The sequence below is a fragment of the Parasteatoda tepidariorum genome, chromosome 9, assembly GCF_043381705.1.
Source record: "Parasteatoda tepidariorum isolate YZ-2023 chromosome 9, CAS_Ptep_4.0, whole genome shotgun sequence".
NCBI lineage: Eukaryota > Metazoa > Arthropoda > Arachnida > Araneae > Theridiidae > Parasteatoda > Parasteatoda tepidariorum.
The window spans coordinates 83,379,797-83,397,279 of NC_092212.1; the positions used below are offsets into that span (position 1 = coordinate 83,379,797).

At 29.6% G+C, this 17,483-nt stretch overlaps 1 protein-coding gene across 1 annotated transcript in view; it reads left to right on the top strand.

Annotated features, from left to right (window-relative positions):
- The first annotated feature begins 532 nt into the window (after positions 1–532).
- LOC107444200 (uncharacterized) overlaps positions 533–17,483 on the top strand; it is a 38,222-nt gene continuing 21,271 nt past the window's right edge. Inside the window, exons 1-3 of the mRNA XM_043049086.2 lie at positions 533–616; positions 14,011–14,102; positions 16,570–16,834. Of these exons, the coding sequence (XP_042905020.2) occupies positions 610–616; positions 14,011–14,102; positions 16,570–16,834 (364 nt within the window). The 5' untranslated portion in view covers positions 533–609. The remainder of the gene's footprint in view (positions 617–14,010; positions 14,103–16,569; positions 16,835–17,483) is intronic.

The following is a 17,483-nucleotide window of genomic DNA, read 5'->3' on the forward strand; positions in this document are numbered from 1 at the left end:
GATTAGAAATGATTTGCCTTCTTCATTTTCCTGAATATTAAATTATTCCTAGAAAAATCAAACACGATCAATACGACAATCACACAATAGCTTATTATAAATGTAATAGCATAGCAACGTTTAAAATTCGATGATAATAATTTTTTTCTAAGTTCTATAAACAGAAGAAAAGTAAACTGTACTTCCATTTTTCTTTCATTATTATCATTATCATCATTTTTTTATATAGTCGGTTCTATTGTGACCCTCGGCAACACACTACTATTCTATATTCAGAGTTTTACTTGAAACATTAAAAATTTTAAGACTAATTTTAAAAATCAAGTATAACTTACTAAAAAAAATATTTATTCGAAAATCAGGTTTGTAGGAGCAAAGATTCGAATCTAGATAAAATTCAGCTGCTCCACAGGCGGGTTTTCTTCATTCTCCTAAGATACTCCTTTTTGTTGACCCCCCATCTATTCTGTTTTGGAATGTTATGGAACAATCGCTTGCTGTCAACATCTCCATTTTGAGGTATTAAGTTTACGTCTTTTGTTCCAGAAAGGCTTTTTAAAAACAAAGAAATTTTAGTTCCACTCAGTTACGGGCACAGAGTTTAAAGAAATGAAAGGTGAGTTTCGATGTCATTGTAAACAATTTAATAATTTTGTAAATTGTTTAAAAGTTTTATATTTATTGTTATTATATCGGATATGCAAGGAGTTATGCGCCTCTTAATACAATACTCTTTTAAATTATAACCTTATCCAAATTATGTTAAATGTGAAATAAGTAAAATATTTTATTGATATTTGTTTTCTAAGAATTTGAAAATGTATCGTTAAGTAAAATATTTAACGACACATTAACTTTAATAACAAATATTAACTTGTTATTGAATAGGATATGCCTCTACATATATAATGCTCCTCTAAATTATAACCTTATCCTCATAGATCTGACATTAGTCAGATCAACTCCAAAAAGTTGTCGACAGTCAGAAAGTCGATGACAATATTATAAGTGAAATACTTTATAAATTATTTTACTGATATTTGTTCTTTGAGTATTTTAAAATGTATCGTTATGTAAAATATTTAGCATTCTTTTTTTTTTCAAATATGTATGTTTTGTGACTAAAATTAGGCAATTTTTTTAAAAAATAGTCTGTTACAACTGCCACAAATTTATAACCTCACATAGGTAGTTTTGTTTATATAAATTTAATAAAAAGTAAACAATCGTTAATATTGATCCCCCCTGCTAGAACGTATAACTTCGATTGGTAAATGAAGAGAAGGCAGGCAAAAGGCGTGGTTTAGGAACGTTTCGCAAATTTTTTTAAGTATTTTTTCAACTTTCTCTGCTGATAACACGTTTCATAATTGAAGAAAATAATTACGAATTATTTCTTTTCAAAGCTTGAAATGTATAGTTTGTGTTCGTGTACTCAAAAATAAGGATTAACTGAATGAATTTTCATTAAAAAAAATAGATTTCTAGAAGACAACTCGATTACCGATATTTCAACTCTATAAATAATTTAAAACTTGTCGTAAAAAAAAAGTGAAAACACGGAAACTTTGAGTAAGCTATTAAGTTTCAAATGCTAAAAGAATTTTTTCAAAATAACAAAATGCAAAAAGATTATTTGCAAATGAAGCTTATGTAGAAAAAGCATTAGTTACTGGCAATGAGAAGGGAAGTATTGCGTTCTCTTAAGGTTATTTTGATTAGGTCTAGAAAGAGTAAGTGTAAATATTTTTAAACTTTCCATAACTTATCTAAAATTTAGATAAGGATTCTGAATTTATTTTAAAGAAGTTCAACATGAGCGCAGACATTATTTAAATGTTAAAATTTTTTGTCAATCAATAAATTTTTTAATTTAATTTTCTTTCGAGTTGAAATTTGAAGGAAAAAAATACTATGACGCATGGCACGCACGATAATTTTCAGTTTAATTTATTAACCAGAAATAAGTTTAAGCTGCAATATTAGAATATTGAGGATAATTTCGAAGTTATTCCATACACACGAGAAAATAATGAAAATTACTTTTATAAACTTGAAAATATAGCTTGATCTTAAAGGTCGAATTCAGCTTAAAAACAATGTACTTGTTTCCTAAGACCCTTCTTCAAATTCAAAACTCTCGTTCGTGTTTATTAAAATGAAAATCGTAATACAACACATTTAAAATTAACAGATAATAAATCCTGTGATTGATTTATAATTATGTGCATCTACAAAGTTTAATTTTGAAATCTTTTATTTCTTAGTATAGATATGCCGGTTTATAAAATCAAATTTGATCCAAACGGATGTAATTTTACAAAGTGGAGCATAGTTGTTTGAAAGGAAAATATGGTGGTCGAAATTCGGAAAAAAAAGTTATTAAAATGCTTTTTTTTTCTCTTTATCGTAACTACTTTTTGATGACCAGAGAACAATTTAATTGCTACAAAAATTGTGTTGGATTTTTCATATTTAAATAATTTGCTGAATTGCCGTTATGAACAAAGGAAAAAAACCATCGTAAACACTTTTAATAATTTCGATAACAAAATTAATTTTGGAGAAATTTTTTTTTTTACTTTATTAAAATGTTGTGTTTGCAAGCAGAATAAATAAAAATTGTATTGCACTTATGGACTTTTTTAAAACATTCTAATTTTTGATTATTTGGAAACGCTGTAGAATTTAAAAATATTAAAAGCATATGACAGTTTTAAAATTATGTGTGTGTGGTTTTTGTAAGAATCATTTTGACACTGAAAAACAAAAACATTAGATGCGCATATCTGAGTCAAAAATTTTAAGAATTAATAGGTTAAAATATTCTGAGTGCATTTGACTCGAAAATTACTTTTGTGCGGTTAACTTTGTTTCAAGCAACCAATAGAGAGCGTATAGTGTTCGGAATTGAAAAATAGCGCGGCAAATGTTTAAAAAAAAAACAGTTATTAAAAATGTTCATTAAAAATTTTGAGTTAATGTTTTTGACGAAGTTTCGAGTTGCTTTTAGATTTTTTTTTATCATTGGGATTAATGGGTGAAAATAGAATTTTTTTTTTGTAAAATTTAACATTTTGATTCCTTTTTGATAATATTGTTAAAATATTGTGTTTAACTAATGAAAAATGCGAGTGAAATACATGAAAATCGCATTTACATGCTCACTAAATGTTTTTAAAAACATGTCTACAATAACAAACTTCGTTAAATAAAAAAATGTTGGTCATCTTTGCCAGCTACAAAGTTGCATTGTTCATGAAAGGAAATGTAAATACAATGAAAAACAAAAATAATTAGCGGTAACTATTTTCGCAAAAAAAAAAAAAAAAAANCTGAAGAAAAAAAAAAAAAAAAAAAAAAAAAAAATTAAAACGTTGCCGTTTTAGTTTTTAATGAGATCACTTTAGGGTTACCAAAGTTTTATTTACCGCTATGTGATTGGGTATGGTTAATTTTTTTCTCCATATATTAGTTTATTTTCAAATAGACAAATATTAGGTGGATCCCTGATTGTAAACTACTATCAAACTTACTTAAACATATTAACTTTTGCCACCTAATGAATGTTTTTGTTCGTTTTCATTAAAAGCATTCAATTACTGAACAAATCGAATTCAAAGTTTGCATCTGAAACACTCAGAATTGCTCAGTAATTAACAGACATTTTATTTAATTTTAAAATAACTGTAATATGCTTTTCATTAGCTTGATTCCATACCTTAAACATTTTAATTTGTAATTTGGTACTTACATCGAATACCTAAAAGTTAATGAATAAAAAACAACAACATCAAAATAAAAGTCAGTCACAACAGAATTTTGATCTACTTTATTGGGCCGAAAATTTAAACTGCTTGCATATGATTTTATCTACTGTCTGACTAANAACTTGAAAATATAGCTTGATCTTAAAGGTCGAATTCAGCTTAAAAACAATGTACTTGTTTCCTAAGACCCTTCTTCAAATTCAAAACTCTCGTTCGTGTTTATTAAAATGAAAATCGTAATACAACACATTTAAAATTAACAGATAATAAATCCTGTGATTGATTTATAATTATGTGCATCTACAAAGTTTAATTTTGAAATCTTTTATTTCTTAGTATAGATATGCCGGTTTATAAAATCAAATTTGATCCAAACGGATGTAATTTTACAAAGTGGAGCATAGTTGTTTGAAAGGAAAATATGGTGGTCGAAATTCGGAAAAAAAAGTTATTAAAATGCTTTTTTTTTCTCTTTATCGTAACTACTTTTTGATGACCAGAGAACAATTTAATTGCTACAAAAATTGTGTTGGATTTTTCATATTTAAATAATTTGCTGAATTGCCGTTATGAACAAAGGAAAAAAACCATCGTAAACACTTTTAATAATTTCGATAACAAAATTAATTTTGGAGAAATTTTTTTTTTTACTTTATTAAAATGTTGTGTTTGCAAGCAGAATAAATAAAAATTGTATTGCACTTATGGACTTTTTTAAAACATTCTAATTTTTGATTATTTGGAAACGCTGTAGAATTTAAAAATATTAAAAGCATATGACAGTTTTAAAATTATGTGTGTGTGGTTTTTGTAAGAATCATTTTGACACTGAAAAACAAAAACATTAGATGCGCATATCTGAGTCAAAAATTTTAAGAATTAATAGGTTAAAATATTCTGAGTGCATTTGACTCGAAAATTACTTTTGTGTGGTTAACTTTGTTTCAAGCAACCAATAGAGAGCGTATAGTGTTCGGAATTGAAAAATAACGCGGCAAATGTTAAAAAAAAAACAGTTATTAAAAATGTTCATTAAAAAGTTTGAGTTATTTTTGACGTAAGTTTCGAGTTGCTTTTAGATCTTTTTTATCATTGGGGAAAATTTTTTTTTGTAAAATTTAACATTTTAATTCTTTTTTGATAATATTGTTAAAATATTGTGTTTAACGAATGAAAAATGCGAGTAAAATACATGAAAATCGCATTTGCATGCTCACTAAATGTTTTTAAAAACATGTCTTCAACAACAAACTTCGTTAAATAAAAAAATGTTGGTCATCTTTGCCAGCTACAAAGTTGCATTGTTCATGAAAGGAAATGCAAATATAATGAAAAACAAAAACAATTAGCGGTAACTATTTTCGCAAAAAAAAACAAATTAAAATGTTGCCGTTTTCATCACTTTAGGGTTACCAAAGTTTTGTTTACCGCTATGTGATTGGGTATGGTTAATTCTTTCCTCCATATATTGGTTTATTTTCAAATAGACAAATATTAGGTGGATCCCTGATTGTAAACTACTATTAAACTTACTTAAACATATTAACTTTTGGCACCTAATGAATGTTTTTGTTCGTTTTCATTAAGAGCATTCAATTACTGAACAAATCGAATTCAAAGTTTGCATCTGAACCACTCAGAATTGCTCAGTAATTAACAGACATTTTATTTAATTCTGAAATAACTGTAATATGCTTTTCATTAGCTTGATTCCATACCTTAAACATTTTAATTTGTAATTTGGTACTTACATCGAATACCTGAAAGTTAATGAATAAAAAACAACAACATCAAAATAAAAGTGAGTCACAGCAGAATTTTGATCTACTTTATTGGGCCGAAAATTTAAACTGCTTGCATATGATTTTATCTACCGTCTGACTAAATGACCAATCTGAATCTCTATACTTCAACTTCTCTGATGGACTAATCTGAATCTGTACATCTACTGCTTTATAAATCCGTATATCTGCTGCTGGTTAGCCAGTCTGAAAAAAGTCTAAATCTGAAAATCTGCTTCTGTTATACCATTCTACATCTGCTGCTGTTCGACCAGTCTGACTTCATTTTTTATTTGTATAATTATATTTATTCTTTTTTTATAACGAATTTCATGTTTATGCATATGAATTTTTTTTGGTCTGTTTTTATTTTTATATTTTTTACTTCGCTGACGAAAGGGGTGATTACAAGGACAATTTTAGATTTTTCAATTTTTTTTGTTCGGTGTTTTATTTTTCAGTTTTTTATGTTTAGGTAGTGGCTTTTGTGCACATAAACAATGCCAGTCTCTTTATGTTAATATAAGATGTTAATTATAAGATGTTAAATATTAGATGCTCGATGTTAAATATAAGATGTTTTCTTTCAACATGATGGTGCACACTCTATACGTTTCCTTCCACTAGTTGTTTTTTCCACGCCGTTTCTCTCTGCTTGATGTTTATCTCCGTCATTAGATCTTTCCTTCAGCTTGATGTTACTTTGAGCTTGATGTTTATTTCTTCCAGAACTTTCCTTCAATTGGGTGTTTCTTTCCGTCAGATGTTACTTTTCCATGTTTAATACTCATGTCTTTACATAAACATGCAACAGTTTGAGAACAATATTAAAAATGATGTTAACGAATGGGACGGAAACTTATGCCGATTGAAAAGAATAAGGCCAAATTATTATGTATCTATTATGAAATTTATGTTAGAATAAGGTAATAAAATACCTTAATGATATAGGTAAAAAAATACCTAAATCTGTTATGAAACTGAATTTTGTAATTTAAAAGTCAGGTATAAGCGCTACCTGAAACGAAAAAAAAAAAAAAAAACTAGGTATTAATTACCTAGAATATAAATTTTGAATTTTGAAGTTATGGCAAAGTTTTAGATAATTTTGAAAATTGTTTCAAACAGCTACATGTTTATGTAAAGACATGAGTATCAACGTTGATGATGTTAATTCAGCCTTTTTTGATTAAATTTTTCTTTCTCCCTTTCATTAAACTTTTCTATTCTCCTTTCCATCCATCCTCCTTTCCATCCTCCTTCCTCTTCTCTCGTCTTGATGCAACATTCTAGAAACTTTCAACTTTTGAAGAAGATCTTATTCTTTCATAATCAATTCGAAACTTCATTTTCTGTTGTTCTTAATCTCCTTCTACATCTGTTGGCTCTTCAGGCATTGTTTATGTGCATGTTTATGATGACTAAATAAAATGAAATCTGTTACTATTGCTCGAAATTTTCAATTTTGTTCATATTTTCTGATGGCATTAATTGTATGGTATTTTTCGAAATTTGAATTTTGTTCATGATGAATAAAACATATAAAATGCTGATACAAAGTCCGAAAAGTTCAATTTTGGTGATTTTTGTATTTTTTTTCGATCCAACGAAAACATCTGGTAAGTCGTCGCCATTTCCAAATCTTTGCGATTTTGAGACCCTCGCAGTTGCCATAGCGTGTCCTATATCTATCCTCATTTTTATTGCAAGATGTTTCTGCTTTTGGACTGTCGCTAATGGCAACGCGTGTCCCTTCTGGGAAGCTTTCGACGCTGTTGACAAGCACATCCTGATGGTGGTGGAACTTGACGACTGTCAGACTGTCGGGAGTCTCCAAGATTTTATTCGATGTTGTTGCATCCTGTTGTTTTTTGGATGGGAGACATTCCCTGATGTTAAAGTCAGTCTGTGTTTTTGGACAGGTGTTGTTCGATGTTGAGTCGTCAATGGCTGTCGCGATTTGTTGGTCTTGTTCATTCCAGTAATTTTCCCAGTACGCGAATTCTTCTCTGATCTTAACCTTCTCTTCCAGTACTTCAGATGGTGTTGGATGTTGTTTATCTTTTGAGGCGCAAGCAGGATAGTTATTCTTGTCCTCAGTACTGGACTTGGCTGACCTGCGAAGTTTTTATAAAATGCATTTAAATAAAAATTGCTATTTAATATATTATGAGTGAAACAGAAAGTCCAATCAATATATTTGTATCTATTTCTTGATATTTCAGACCTTAAAACTTTATTCCCGTTTGCATTTCGATTGAAAATAAAACAGTTTTTTAAAATTTTTAAAGTCAGAATTTTGTCTCCAACTTAAGCATTTCAGCTTTTCCAAATTAAGATAGTCTGTTTCAGTTTTGATATATAAAACCTGAAAATCAATATTCATCTCTTTTGTATAAAGACGTTTTTAAAATTAATTTTTGTTTTTCTTGTTTTATTTTATTTAGTTACAGCATAAGTTTTACTTCTTTTTATTAGTTTATATTTTAAAATTTATTACTAATTTATTTGTCAATTCAAAAAATTATTTTCAAGCTCTTTTTACAGCAATATAATTTTTTTTGTATGTGTAAAATTGATTTACTATTCATAAATATAACTTATTTAATAGCAAGTAAACAGAAATTAATTTAGTAAATAATAAATTGCAAGTTAAACTGGTATTATTTGTAGAATGATCAAAATTCTGTATCTATAGTTAGTTTTTAATCAAACACTATTATTAGGGATGCGTACAAATTTGTAATATGAAATTGTTGCTTTTACGGATTTTTCTCTTATGTTTTGTGGATAATGAACTTATGGAAGAAGCGATCGGGAATACTAACCAGTCGGGGGGCAGAGACTTACCAGCATGCAGTTGACAGCGCAGATTATTACAGCATCTAAAGATTATTTTTCATCTAAGTTTTATTTTTATTTGTAAAAAGCAAGCAAACAAATGGGGACAATTGCGTCGACTCCTTTTAAAAATTTCTAAAATTGTTTCTATAAAAAAAAATAAAACTTGAGTTTAGAGAACACCACAAATGAACAAAGTAGAGATTTTTTTTTCTTTCTGTCACCTGATTACACGTTTAACTGTATGAGGGATTGTATGTTATCCAAATTCCATATTCTCGCATAAAATGTAATTTAAATTTAAACAACATAAAGTTTTTATGCATACTTTTTAAAGACCTTAGGTTTACAAAATTAGCTTTATGTTAGATTAAGCTGAATTTTTACAATAATAATCTTTGTTGACTGGATTGAAGCTGCAGACTAGTTTTGATTTATGATAATAATGCTGCAGACTCACTTCATAAGCTCTGCTACCGAGCTCATTAGCAAGAAACAAAATGCTCATCCTATGAGCTTCCAATCTGACCTTTAAAATACAAAAATGCTCTACAACAGAAAATTTGCTCTGAGATCGATCTTAATATGGTACTAACCTGAGTGTTTCCATTGACCATGGAAATCATACAACTTTAAAATTAAAAATAATATCCATAAAATATACAAAATTTTACTTACAACTTTCCGCAGATGTTACGTATGATCTTTTCCATGGTTTTTTTAAAAATTTTGTGGCGAAATATGAATTGAAAGTGAAATTTTGTAAGTGGGAATCTGAATGGATGCTGAAAAAAATTTTGAAAGAGTGAAAAGAATCTTACATTGTTCAATTCTTTACCAATATCTTTCATTGTTTAAATTCATAGTGAAGTTCTTTGCTGGAGTATTTTTTGATTGTTGCTAAAAACAAACAATGCTTCAACAATACCCCGCTTTTTCTAAATTTCTATTTTAGAGTTTTAGACCATCTCAAATAGTACAAGAATAAGAAATTATTTAAACTGATTACATTCTTTATAATACTTAGAATTTTAATACCAAACATTTCATCACATTCTTGTAATTTTATGAATATTTAATACAAGCGTGCACTGACAGTAAAACAACTCACCCATAAGGGTGCCTATTTACTGACAGTACAGGCAGAAATGTGGAGATCGCCGTTGAAATTCCTTGCATAGAAGGCTTCCAAAAGAATAGAAAATTAAAAATATAATAAACAAATAAAAAAATAAAAGCGACATTGGGGAGACATTTTATTTGATAAAAATCAACATAAATAGATTAATTTCATTATGTATATGCATGTAGAAATTATTCCATGATAACATATTTATGTGTACCAAGAAAATACATGTGATTTTTCTTTTATAGGGAAAAAAATTAAATTTTAAGTATCTGAAATTTTTAAATTTGTTTCGAAAGCCTATTGTCTTGTTTAAAATATAGTTTTCTTAAAGATTCACCTGAAAAGAAATTTAATTTTAAGTTATAAATAATACTAGTAATTGATGAAGAGTTTTACTATCATTATTGGTTAATGAGAAGCTGGATGCCTGGAGTTTTATTCGCCATTTTGCAAATTACACGCCACTGCCCACAATTTCTGAGTTATTGTTCAACTTCTCCTTCTGTAAAGTCCTATGGAAAAATCCCGAAGGAATTTTACATTGAATATGTATAACAGTTAATTGTAACCGTGACTGAATATACTAATTTTGTCCCAAAACAAACTTTTGTTTGAGGAAAAGTTCGAAGGTTGGTTACTTTTATAATATATATCATTAAGTTCCACATTTGTTTTCTAATGTTTTGAAAGCTCCATTAAATTAAAATAATTCTCTTTTAGAAAATTATTAGCAGTCAGCAGAAGTCAAATTTGTTGCTGGAGCTAAAGAGCTTATTTATCACGCAAGCTCCACTGAGCTGCTCCAGGTTCGAATCCCAGCTGTGGCTAGTTTACACGAATTATGCTCCCTGCTCACACCGGCCACAGTACTGACATAAAATATCCTCAGTGGTAGACGGGATATGGGTTAGAATCCTCTTGCTATGAGCCTTACCGTGAGAGTTTTTTTTGTGGTTTTCCACACCATGTAATGCAATTACGAGTTAATTCCATCAAAAAGTCCGCCGCGGAGGCAACATTTCTCCCAATGCTTGATCCAGGAATTTCCTTGTCTTCTGAATTGGGTTCAAAATTAAAAAGTCTACGGAGTTGAACATTAGTAGTCGTAAACCCAAAAATTGGGTCGGCTGTTCAACGACACTTATGAAATAAATTCCCGTGGTACAATACATGACTCGCGCGTCTCGAAGAGGTTAAGAAAGGTTAGAATATTAAAAAGTTAATTTGTTCAAGTTGTTGTAGTTACTTTACGTCGCACTAGAGCTGCACAATGGGCTATTGGCGACGGTCTGGGAAACATCCCTGAGGANTTTTCATTTTCAACAGTTTTTTGACTTAACAATTTTTTCAGTTTCAAAAATATTTTGTTTAAAGATCACATTACAGTTATTCTGCAAGAAGTATTCCTCATAATACCAATTTAGGTTATCTCTTCAGTCATGATGACAAAAATTTATAAACATTTGTTAAAAATGTGTAATTTAAAAAGCATTTTTACAGGAAAAATTTCAATCTGGAATTAGACTTGAGTATTGTTTACCTTGTTTGAAAACAAAATAAAAAAAATGACACAGTGGTTGTTATTGTGAAGTCCCAGATTTCAGTATTGTCTTCATTTCACTTTATTTATTATTTACCTTACATATTTATCACTTTAATAGCTAAATATCCGAAAAAAATTTCTTTTGATTTTATTTTTTCTATGTCCAAAATTTGCCTTCTGTAACATTTTTTCTTTTCTTTTTCTTTCTTATTTTCCTTTCTACTTTCTTTATATTTATTTATTTATACTTTTCTTTCTTGGTATTTTTATTGCAATTATTAACCCGGATTTCAGGAAATATGTAAAGACAAATTGCTTTTATAATCAGAAAAGGTGATCAGTCTTCTCAGATTTTGCATTACAACCTGTTTAACACAATCACTAATTGAAATCCAAAACAAACTTTCAAATTTATTATGGTATTAAGGTAAATCAGTTTTTAATTTTTGACTGATCTAGCTATTTTCCTTATTTTTAATCTGAAGTGCAAGTTTGGTTAATTTGCAAATTACCTTTTATTTCTTTTTTAGTTCATTTGTGTCATTCTTTCTTTCTTTTTGGACATAATTTTTTTTTTTTCAAAAATTTTAGTTTGGATATTTTTTTTAAGTAATTTTTGTGCAGAGATCTTAATTAGTAATTTAATTTGTCACAATTGTTGTGTGTTAGAAAATTCAAATATTTTATTTCTATTTCCAACGTGTTTTTGAAGTGAATTTGGTTACTAATACTTTTCAATTTGTGTTTGATCATTTTCCGATCTGTATGCTGGAATTAAAGTTCAGAAATAAAGAAACGATTTGTTTATGGAAATTACTGAGCTAGAACAGAGCTATGAACTAATTACCAACGTTGGACTAAAGCATTAATGTCTGGTTGTACTTCAATTTAAATTCTAAACACAAATATTTTATTCATTTTTCCAAATTATTTGTGTGAGTTTTAACATTTCTTAATTTAATTTTTGCCACACCGTAATTGCATTCATATATTAAAATTGAATTTCAATAATTATTGTAGTTGCAGTACGAAGAGAAAAATATTTAAATGGCATTTTCATCTTAACCCTACACCCTATAGCAAAACAAAAATATAAATTCAATTAATCAAAATATCATAGAAGCTGTAATACATAAAACAATAAATTTGAAAATAATTTCTCGAAACATTTCTTATGACATTCAATTCACTGAAAATAAAAATTTCAAGAAAAAAAATTTCAACAGTAAATACGATTAATACATAAAAAGTAGTTTCACTTTGAAACATCAAATATTATTAAAAAAAATTAAAATAATAATCAATAAAAATTCAAGAAATTGTTTTATGAGAATTGTAAAAAAAAAATAAACTCAAAGGATACGTGAAAAAGTTCGAATTAGTCCAAGAAGATATTTTGAAAACCGCAACATGATAGGAAAACTTGATAGGAAACTTGATAGGAAAAAAAATTTTGTTTCTTCCGATTCCAAAACACATTTTGAAAATCACAACATCAGTTGTGAAAGTTTTGTCAAGCATCACTGGCTACGGGCAGTGTGCGAGTGGGTGACCACTTGGATCAGCCTGCGTAGGGACCGAGGGTGTGCGGTATTGGTCCTCATTAAACTGTGCTACCGTAAAGTGCTCGACTTTAGTGCGCGCAGGTCGTCGGGCTACCGAAGCAGGGGGTGCCATCCCCTCCGCAGAAGATCAAAATTGTGATGGCATGTCTTCGGATCATCCTCCGGAATGTTTACCAGACCGTCGCCAATAGCCCATTGTGAAGCTCTAGTGCGACGTAAATTAACAACAACAACAACAACAATATTTCATTAAAAAAATTTTTTAAAAAAATTGCATTTATCTGACAAATAATTTCAAATGAATAGACGCCATCGAGTTAATTGTGTAATGGAAACGACAAGTAAGAGTTCTAAGTCTTGAAATTAATGGATACATGCCACCTCTATGCAGTTTTCTTTTCATAATCGGTGATTTGAGCTCAACCTATGCTTTTGATTTTATGTGTTTTAGATGAAATTAAATTTTTTGAAAAAAAATTTGTGACTATTTTTAATTTTTGTATTTTTAAAGGATGAATTGGATCAAATTAAGCTGCAAATTTTGTGCTTATTTACATTATTTGTAAATGAGAATATTATGTTTATGTAGATTCATGTTACAAAATAGAGTGCTGAGAACAATAAAATTATATCTATTAATAGCAACATTTTTGTTGCACTGTAGTTATAATAATTTACATTAAAAACTAGATTAAGGCACATAACTAACAATTAAAATCATATAAGGTGATTCATTTATAAATTATGTATTTATAACATAACTGATTGTAAATTAAATCTTTTAAACCAGCGAAATCAACAAGATTGCGATAAGGGGAGTGGTTTTTAGGGAATAATCGTTGGTAAGAAATCGTTGTTGTTCATTCTAACGACAATGACTCTAATTTGGTGTAATATGTGTTACTGATTTTTATAAGATGTGAATTGTATTATTTTTGTGTTACCAAACATTGCATGATTTTGTAATGTGTAACTCTAATACCGTTTGTCTATCTAAAGAACTCCTCTAGCCATTTGTCTGGAGTAGTGGCGGTGACTATGGTTACGAGGTTTAACTATTTCAAGTATTAATTTAAGGCAGGCTTTGACTTGAGTCAGAGAGAGAAAAGGAATCAGGGGAGAAAAATGCTCCCCTATTTGAAATGCGCTATTTCTTGTTTTCATGGCAGCAGATGGTCTTAGATTTAGGGAGGGGAGTTCTTTCCATAGACAAACTATAGGCAGGCCTCACACTGAGGAGGCAAGAGGTAAGCTTGCCCATACTTTTGCATTAGAATCATGCGCGTGGACATTTTCCACATGTATGTCTCTTTTTTACCGCTTGCCTCTTCAGTGTGTGACCAGATGAGGTTCAACTCTTATGATTATTGATTCATTTTAGGAATGAAATATTATTCGAAATATTTGGTATTCTGGTGCTTATATTGCAATGTTTTCTCCAAAGCAACATTGATTCATCAAAAGGAAAAACCAGTAAGATTTTGTATTTTGCAACTTTATTGCCATTAAATAGTGAATGAAGGTATTAAGTGACAGTGTTTGAGATTGTTTTATATTTTTTTGCAAATAGAATAGACGCCTCACAGTTTTCCCACTTTTCCTTTCTCCGTTTCCATGGTTTCGGCAAATCGTGATTTTTTTTTTTTTACCACGGCATAGAGGGAGGTATTTAGCCAATCTAGGCTGCGCAAGGTCGATTTTAAAAGTTTCAACTAGAGATGTAGCAATGAGATTCTATGTACAGTAAGCAGTCCTGGGAGCTGGAAAAAAAATCTGTTTTATTCCTTTTAGGAATGAAATGAATCACACACTCTACAGCAGTTGCAGTTCTTGCAGTTGCTCTTCTGATCAACTTCATAAATCTGTTTCACTCTGCAATTGTTGTTGTTGTCTTGGCCATTAAGGCAATAGGCGTGATTGTTCTTGTTTTCCATAGGCGCCCTCTATGGCCAAGAGTTTGACTTCTGCCTCACTCATACGTCACACCCGTTTATAGGGCTGACCCATTCATATATCCATTTATTCATCTACGGATCGTAATTTTGACCTGAACCAGAGAACGATCATTCTCTAATTCAGTACCCGTTGAGGTATTATTTGTTATGGAGACATGGAGGACTTTGTGACCTAACAGATTTAACGTGCAACAGTCACCATTTACTACTACACGGGGAGTCTTCGGTAAGCTGGATTCGAGTCCAGCGCTCTACCAACCAGGCTTCACACTGCAATAAAGTACCCTTATAAAAAGCAAATTTTGCATTTTTTATTTTTTTATGTCAGAGGAGCTTGATTCTCGGTTATGAAGTAGGTAAGCATGTTTGATAACCGTAAATGTTTTTACTGCACACTAGGTACAGTAATTAACTTTAAGAAAAGGAAATAATAAGTCTAATTTTTCTTTCATAATGTTTTTCGTTAAAAATATCTAAACATAGTGCTTTTAGTTACATTTCCGGGCTTTATTCGTTGTATTTTTTTTAATGATCTGCTGTTATTTTTTATTTTGAGAATCAATCCATTTTCAAATAGTGAAAAGAAAGAAATAACGAGCAATTGCATATATTTATTTAGTTTTTTTATTAAAATATCCTTTTATTGATTGAAGCGCTATTTTATGGTAGAAAAACACAGGAGGAACTATAATTTAATATTTTTCTACTTTACTGACAGCTCATTGTGAGCCAAAGAATTGTTTAGAATTTTTTCCATTCTCCCGTCTTTCTCGTGAGGGGGTTACAGATGTTCACTTTTAGTGATTCGAAATATCTATATTGCAGCCAACCAATCTCATTCTGAATCTGCCTCTGGTTCGTGTTCCAACCTGTTTAAAATGAAAGATTATGGATTGTAAGGAGGGTGAGACTATTCGGTAGATTCGGTCCAGCACATTTGATGCGATTCAACTTAAACTAAACTTTGCTATTAAAACAGTTATTTGAAACTCTAATTTTATTACATTCTAGTATGAAAAAATTCTAACTAATAAAAAGTGAAAAAAAAAGTGTTCTGCTTTTTACTTTTTTTTTATTTTGCACTCTGTCTACTGAATATTTAAATATGGACAATACTAAATATTTAAACGACTATTCAAATTATGAATTATGTGATATTTATAATACTATTATCTCTACAAACATATTTTTTTTAAAAAATTTATGTTTTAGAAAGAGAGAAACAAAAATTTTGTCAGTGAGCTTTTTATTCTGGACTCAGTGATTAAGGAAATTGAAACCTCCGAAATTGCGTGTTTAGGAAAATGAGTACGCGTGTTTAGGAGCTTTTGATTCTGCATTTTCAATTTATTTCTCTTATGAAAGTTGTTACTTTTTTTTAAAAACAAAAGACCTATGAATCGAAATGAATGCGTTATGTGATGTCCGTTTGCTTAAATAACTTAGTATATATTTTGAAACGATAATAAAAGTCAAATTTTTTTTCAAAGTTGTCACGTATCCTATAAATTTATAAAGAGGCTGTAAATTGACGTTGTTCGAATTTGGAATTTTTAAAATCACTAAATCGTTCTGAATACGAAGATATACCTGAAAAGGTACATGCGTTATAAACACACCTACCCCGAGTATGAAATCTGACACTTTACCTAATTATGTTTATCCTCAGTGATTAAAAAGTACAGGAAATTAAGTACAAAATTCCTCGCTTAGATGTTAAATTTGGGTCCAACATTGAAAAGGCGAATTCTGAGATGTGTTCATTTTCTTAAACACGTATTTCGAGCTGCGTGATTTTTCCAAAACACGCACTTAGAGAGCTCTGTCAATTTTCCTAAACACGCATTTCGAGCTATGTGCTTTTTCTAAAACGCGCATTTCGAGCTCTATCCATTTTCTTAAACACGCATTTCGAACTGCGTCCAGAATAGAAAGTTCCATGACGATTCGTTACCGATCTCTGATATAAAATCTGTATCTACTAGAAAAAATCTGATAGATTTGGATACGAAACAAGCTGGTGGAATCCTGAACCATGGATGTCAGATCATAAAGTTCCTGTCCTGATTGGACCGCCTCTGCAGAAACCAAACTTCGAAAGATCTCGTGGAAAAATCGAACCAATTCGACCTCCTGCTCCTTTGGAACATATTCACCCGCCAGCACCTTTGGTGCAATCAACATCCTCAACCCCAATCATTCGACAACAGAAAATTGAAAACGAGCAACTCACAAGAGTACACGCAGAGGGTAAGATTAATTCTCTAAAAATGACTCTTTATTAAAACGTATTATACACTCTTGACACCAAAGTCAAATTATGCATTTCTGGACTAATGACCCAGATAACAGTGTAAGGTTGATTTTGAATTTCAGCAACAACGTTTATCACAAAGCCTAACAAAGTCTATAAAAGACTAGCAAGTAAACCATGCAAACTTGAAACAATGGTAAATTTAACTATCTTAATTAATGCGTTATGAGGTTCGCATTAAGCTTGCATAAATAACTCTATTTTTTGAGATTGTATCAGGGTTCGTTGATTTAAATCAGCTTGATTTAAATCACGATTTAAATCATGATTTAAATCAAATGATTTTTTTAAAAAAATCATTGATTTAAATCAACTAATTTTTTTATCTATATATATTGATTTTAAAAGTTAAAAGACAGTGTTTTGAATTTTTGATACTTTTATTATTTTCTTTTCTCAGTATTAAAATTTAATTTAAATAAATTGCTGCATTAATTAATTTTAGTTAACGAAATTACTTTCTTGGTGTGTGTTAAATTCCAACACATTTGAAATTACATTTTTAAAAATCTTTTGATTCTTGAGATTGAAAGTACAGATTAAAGTAAACATTTAATGCTGTCTTAATATAGAATCATATTATAA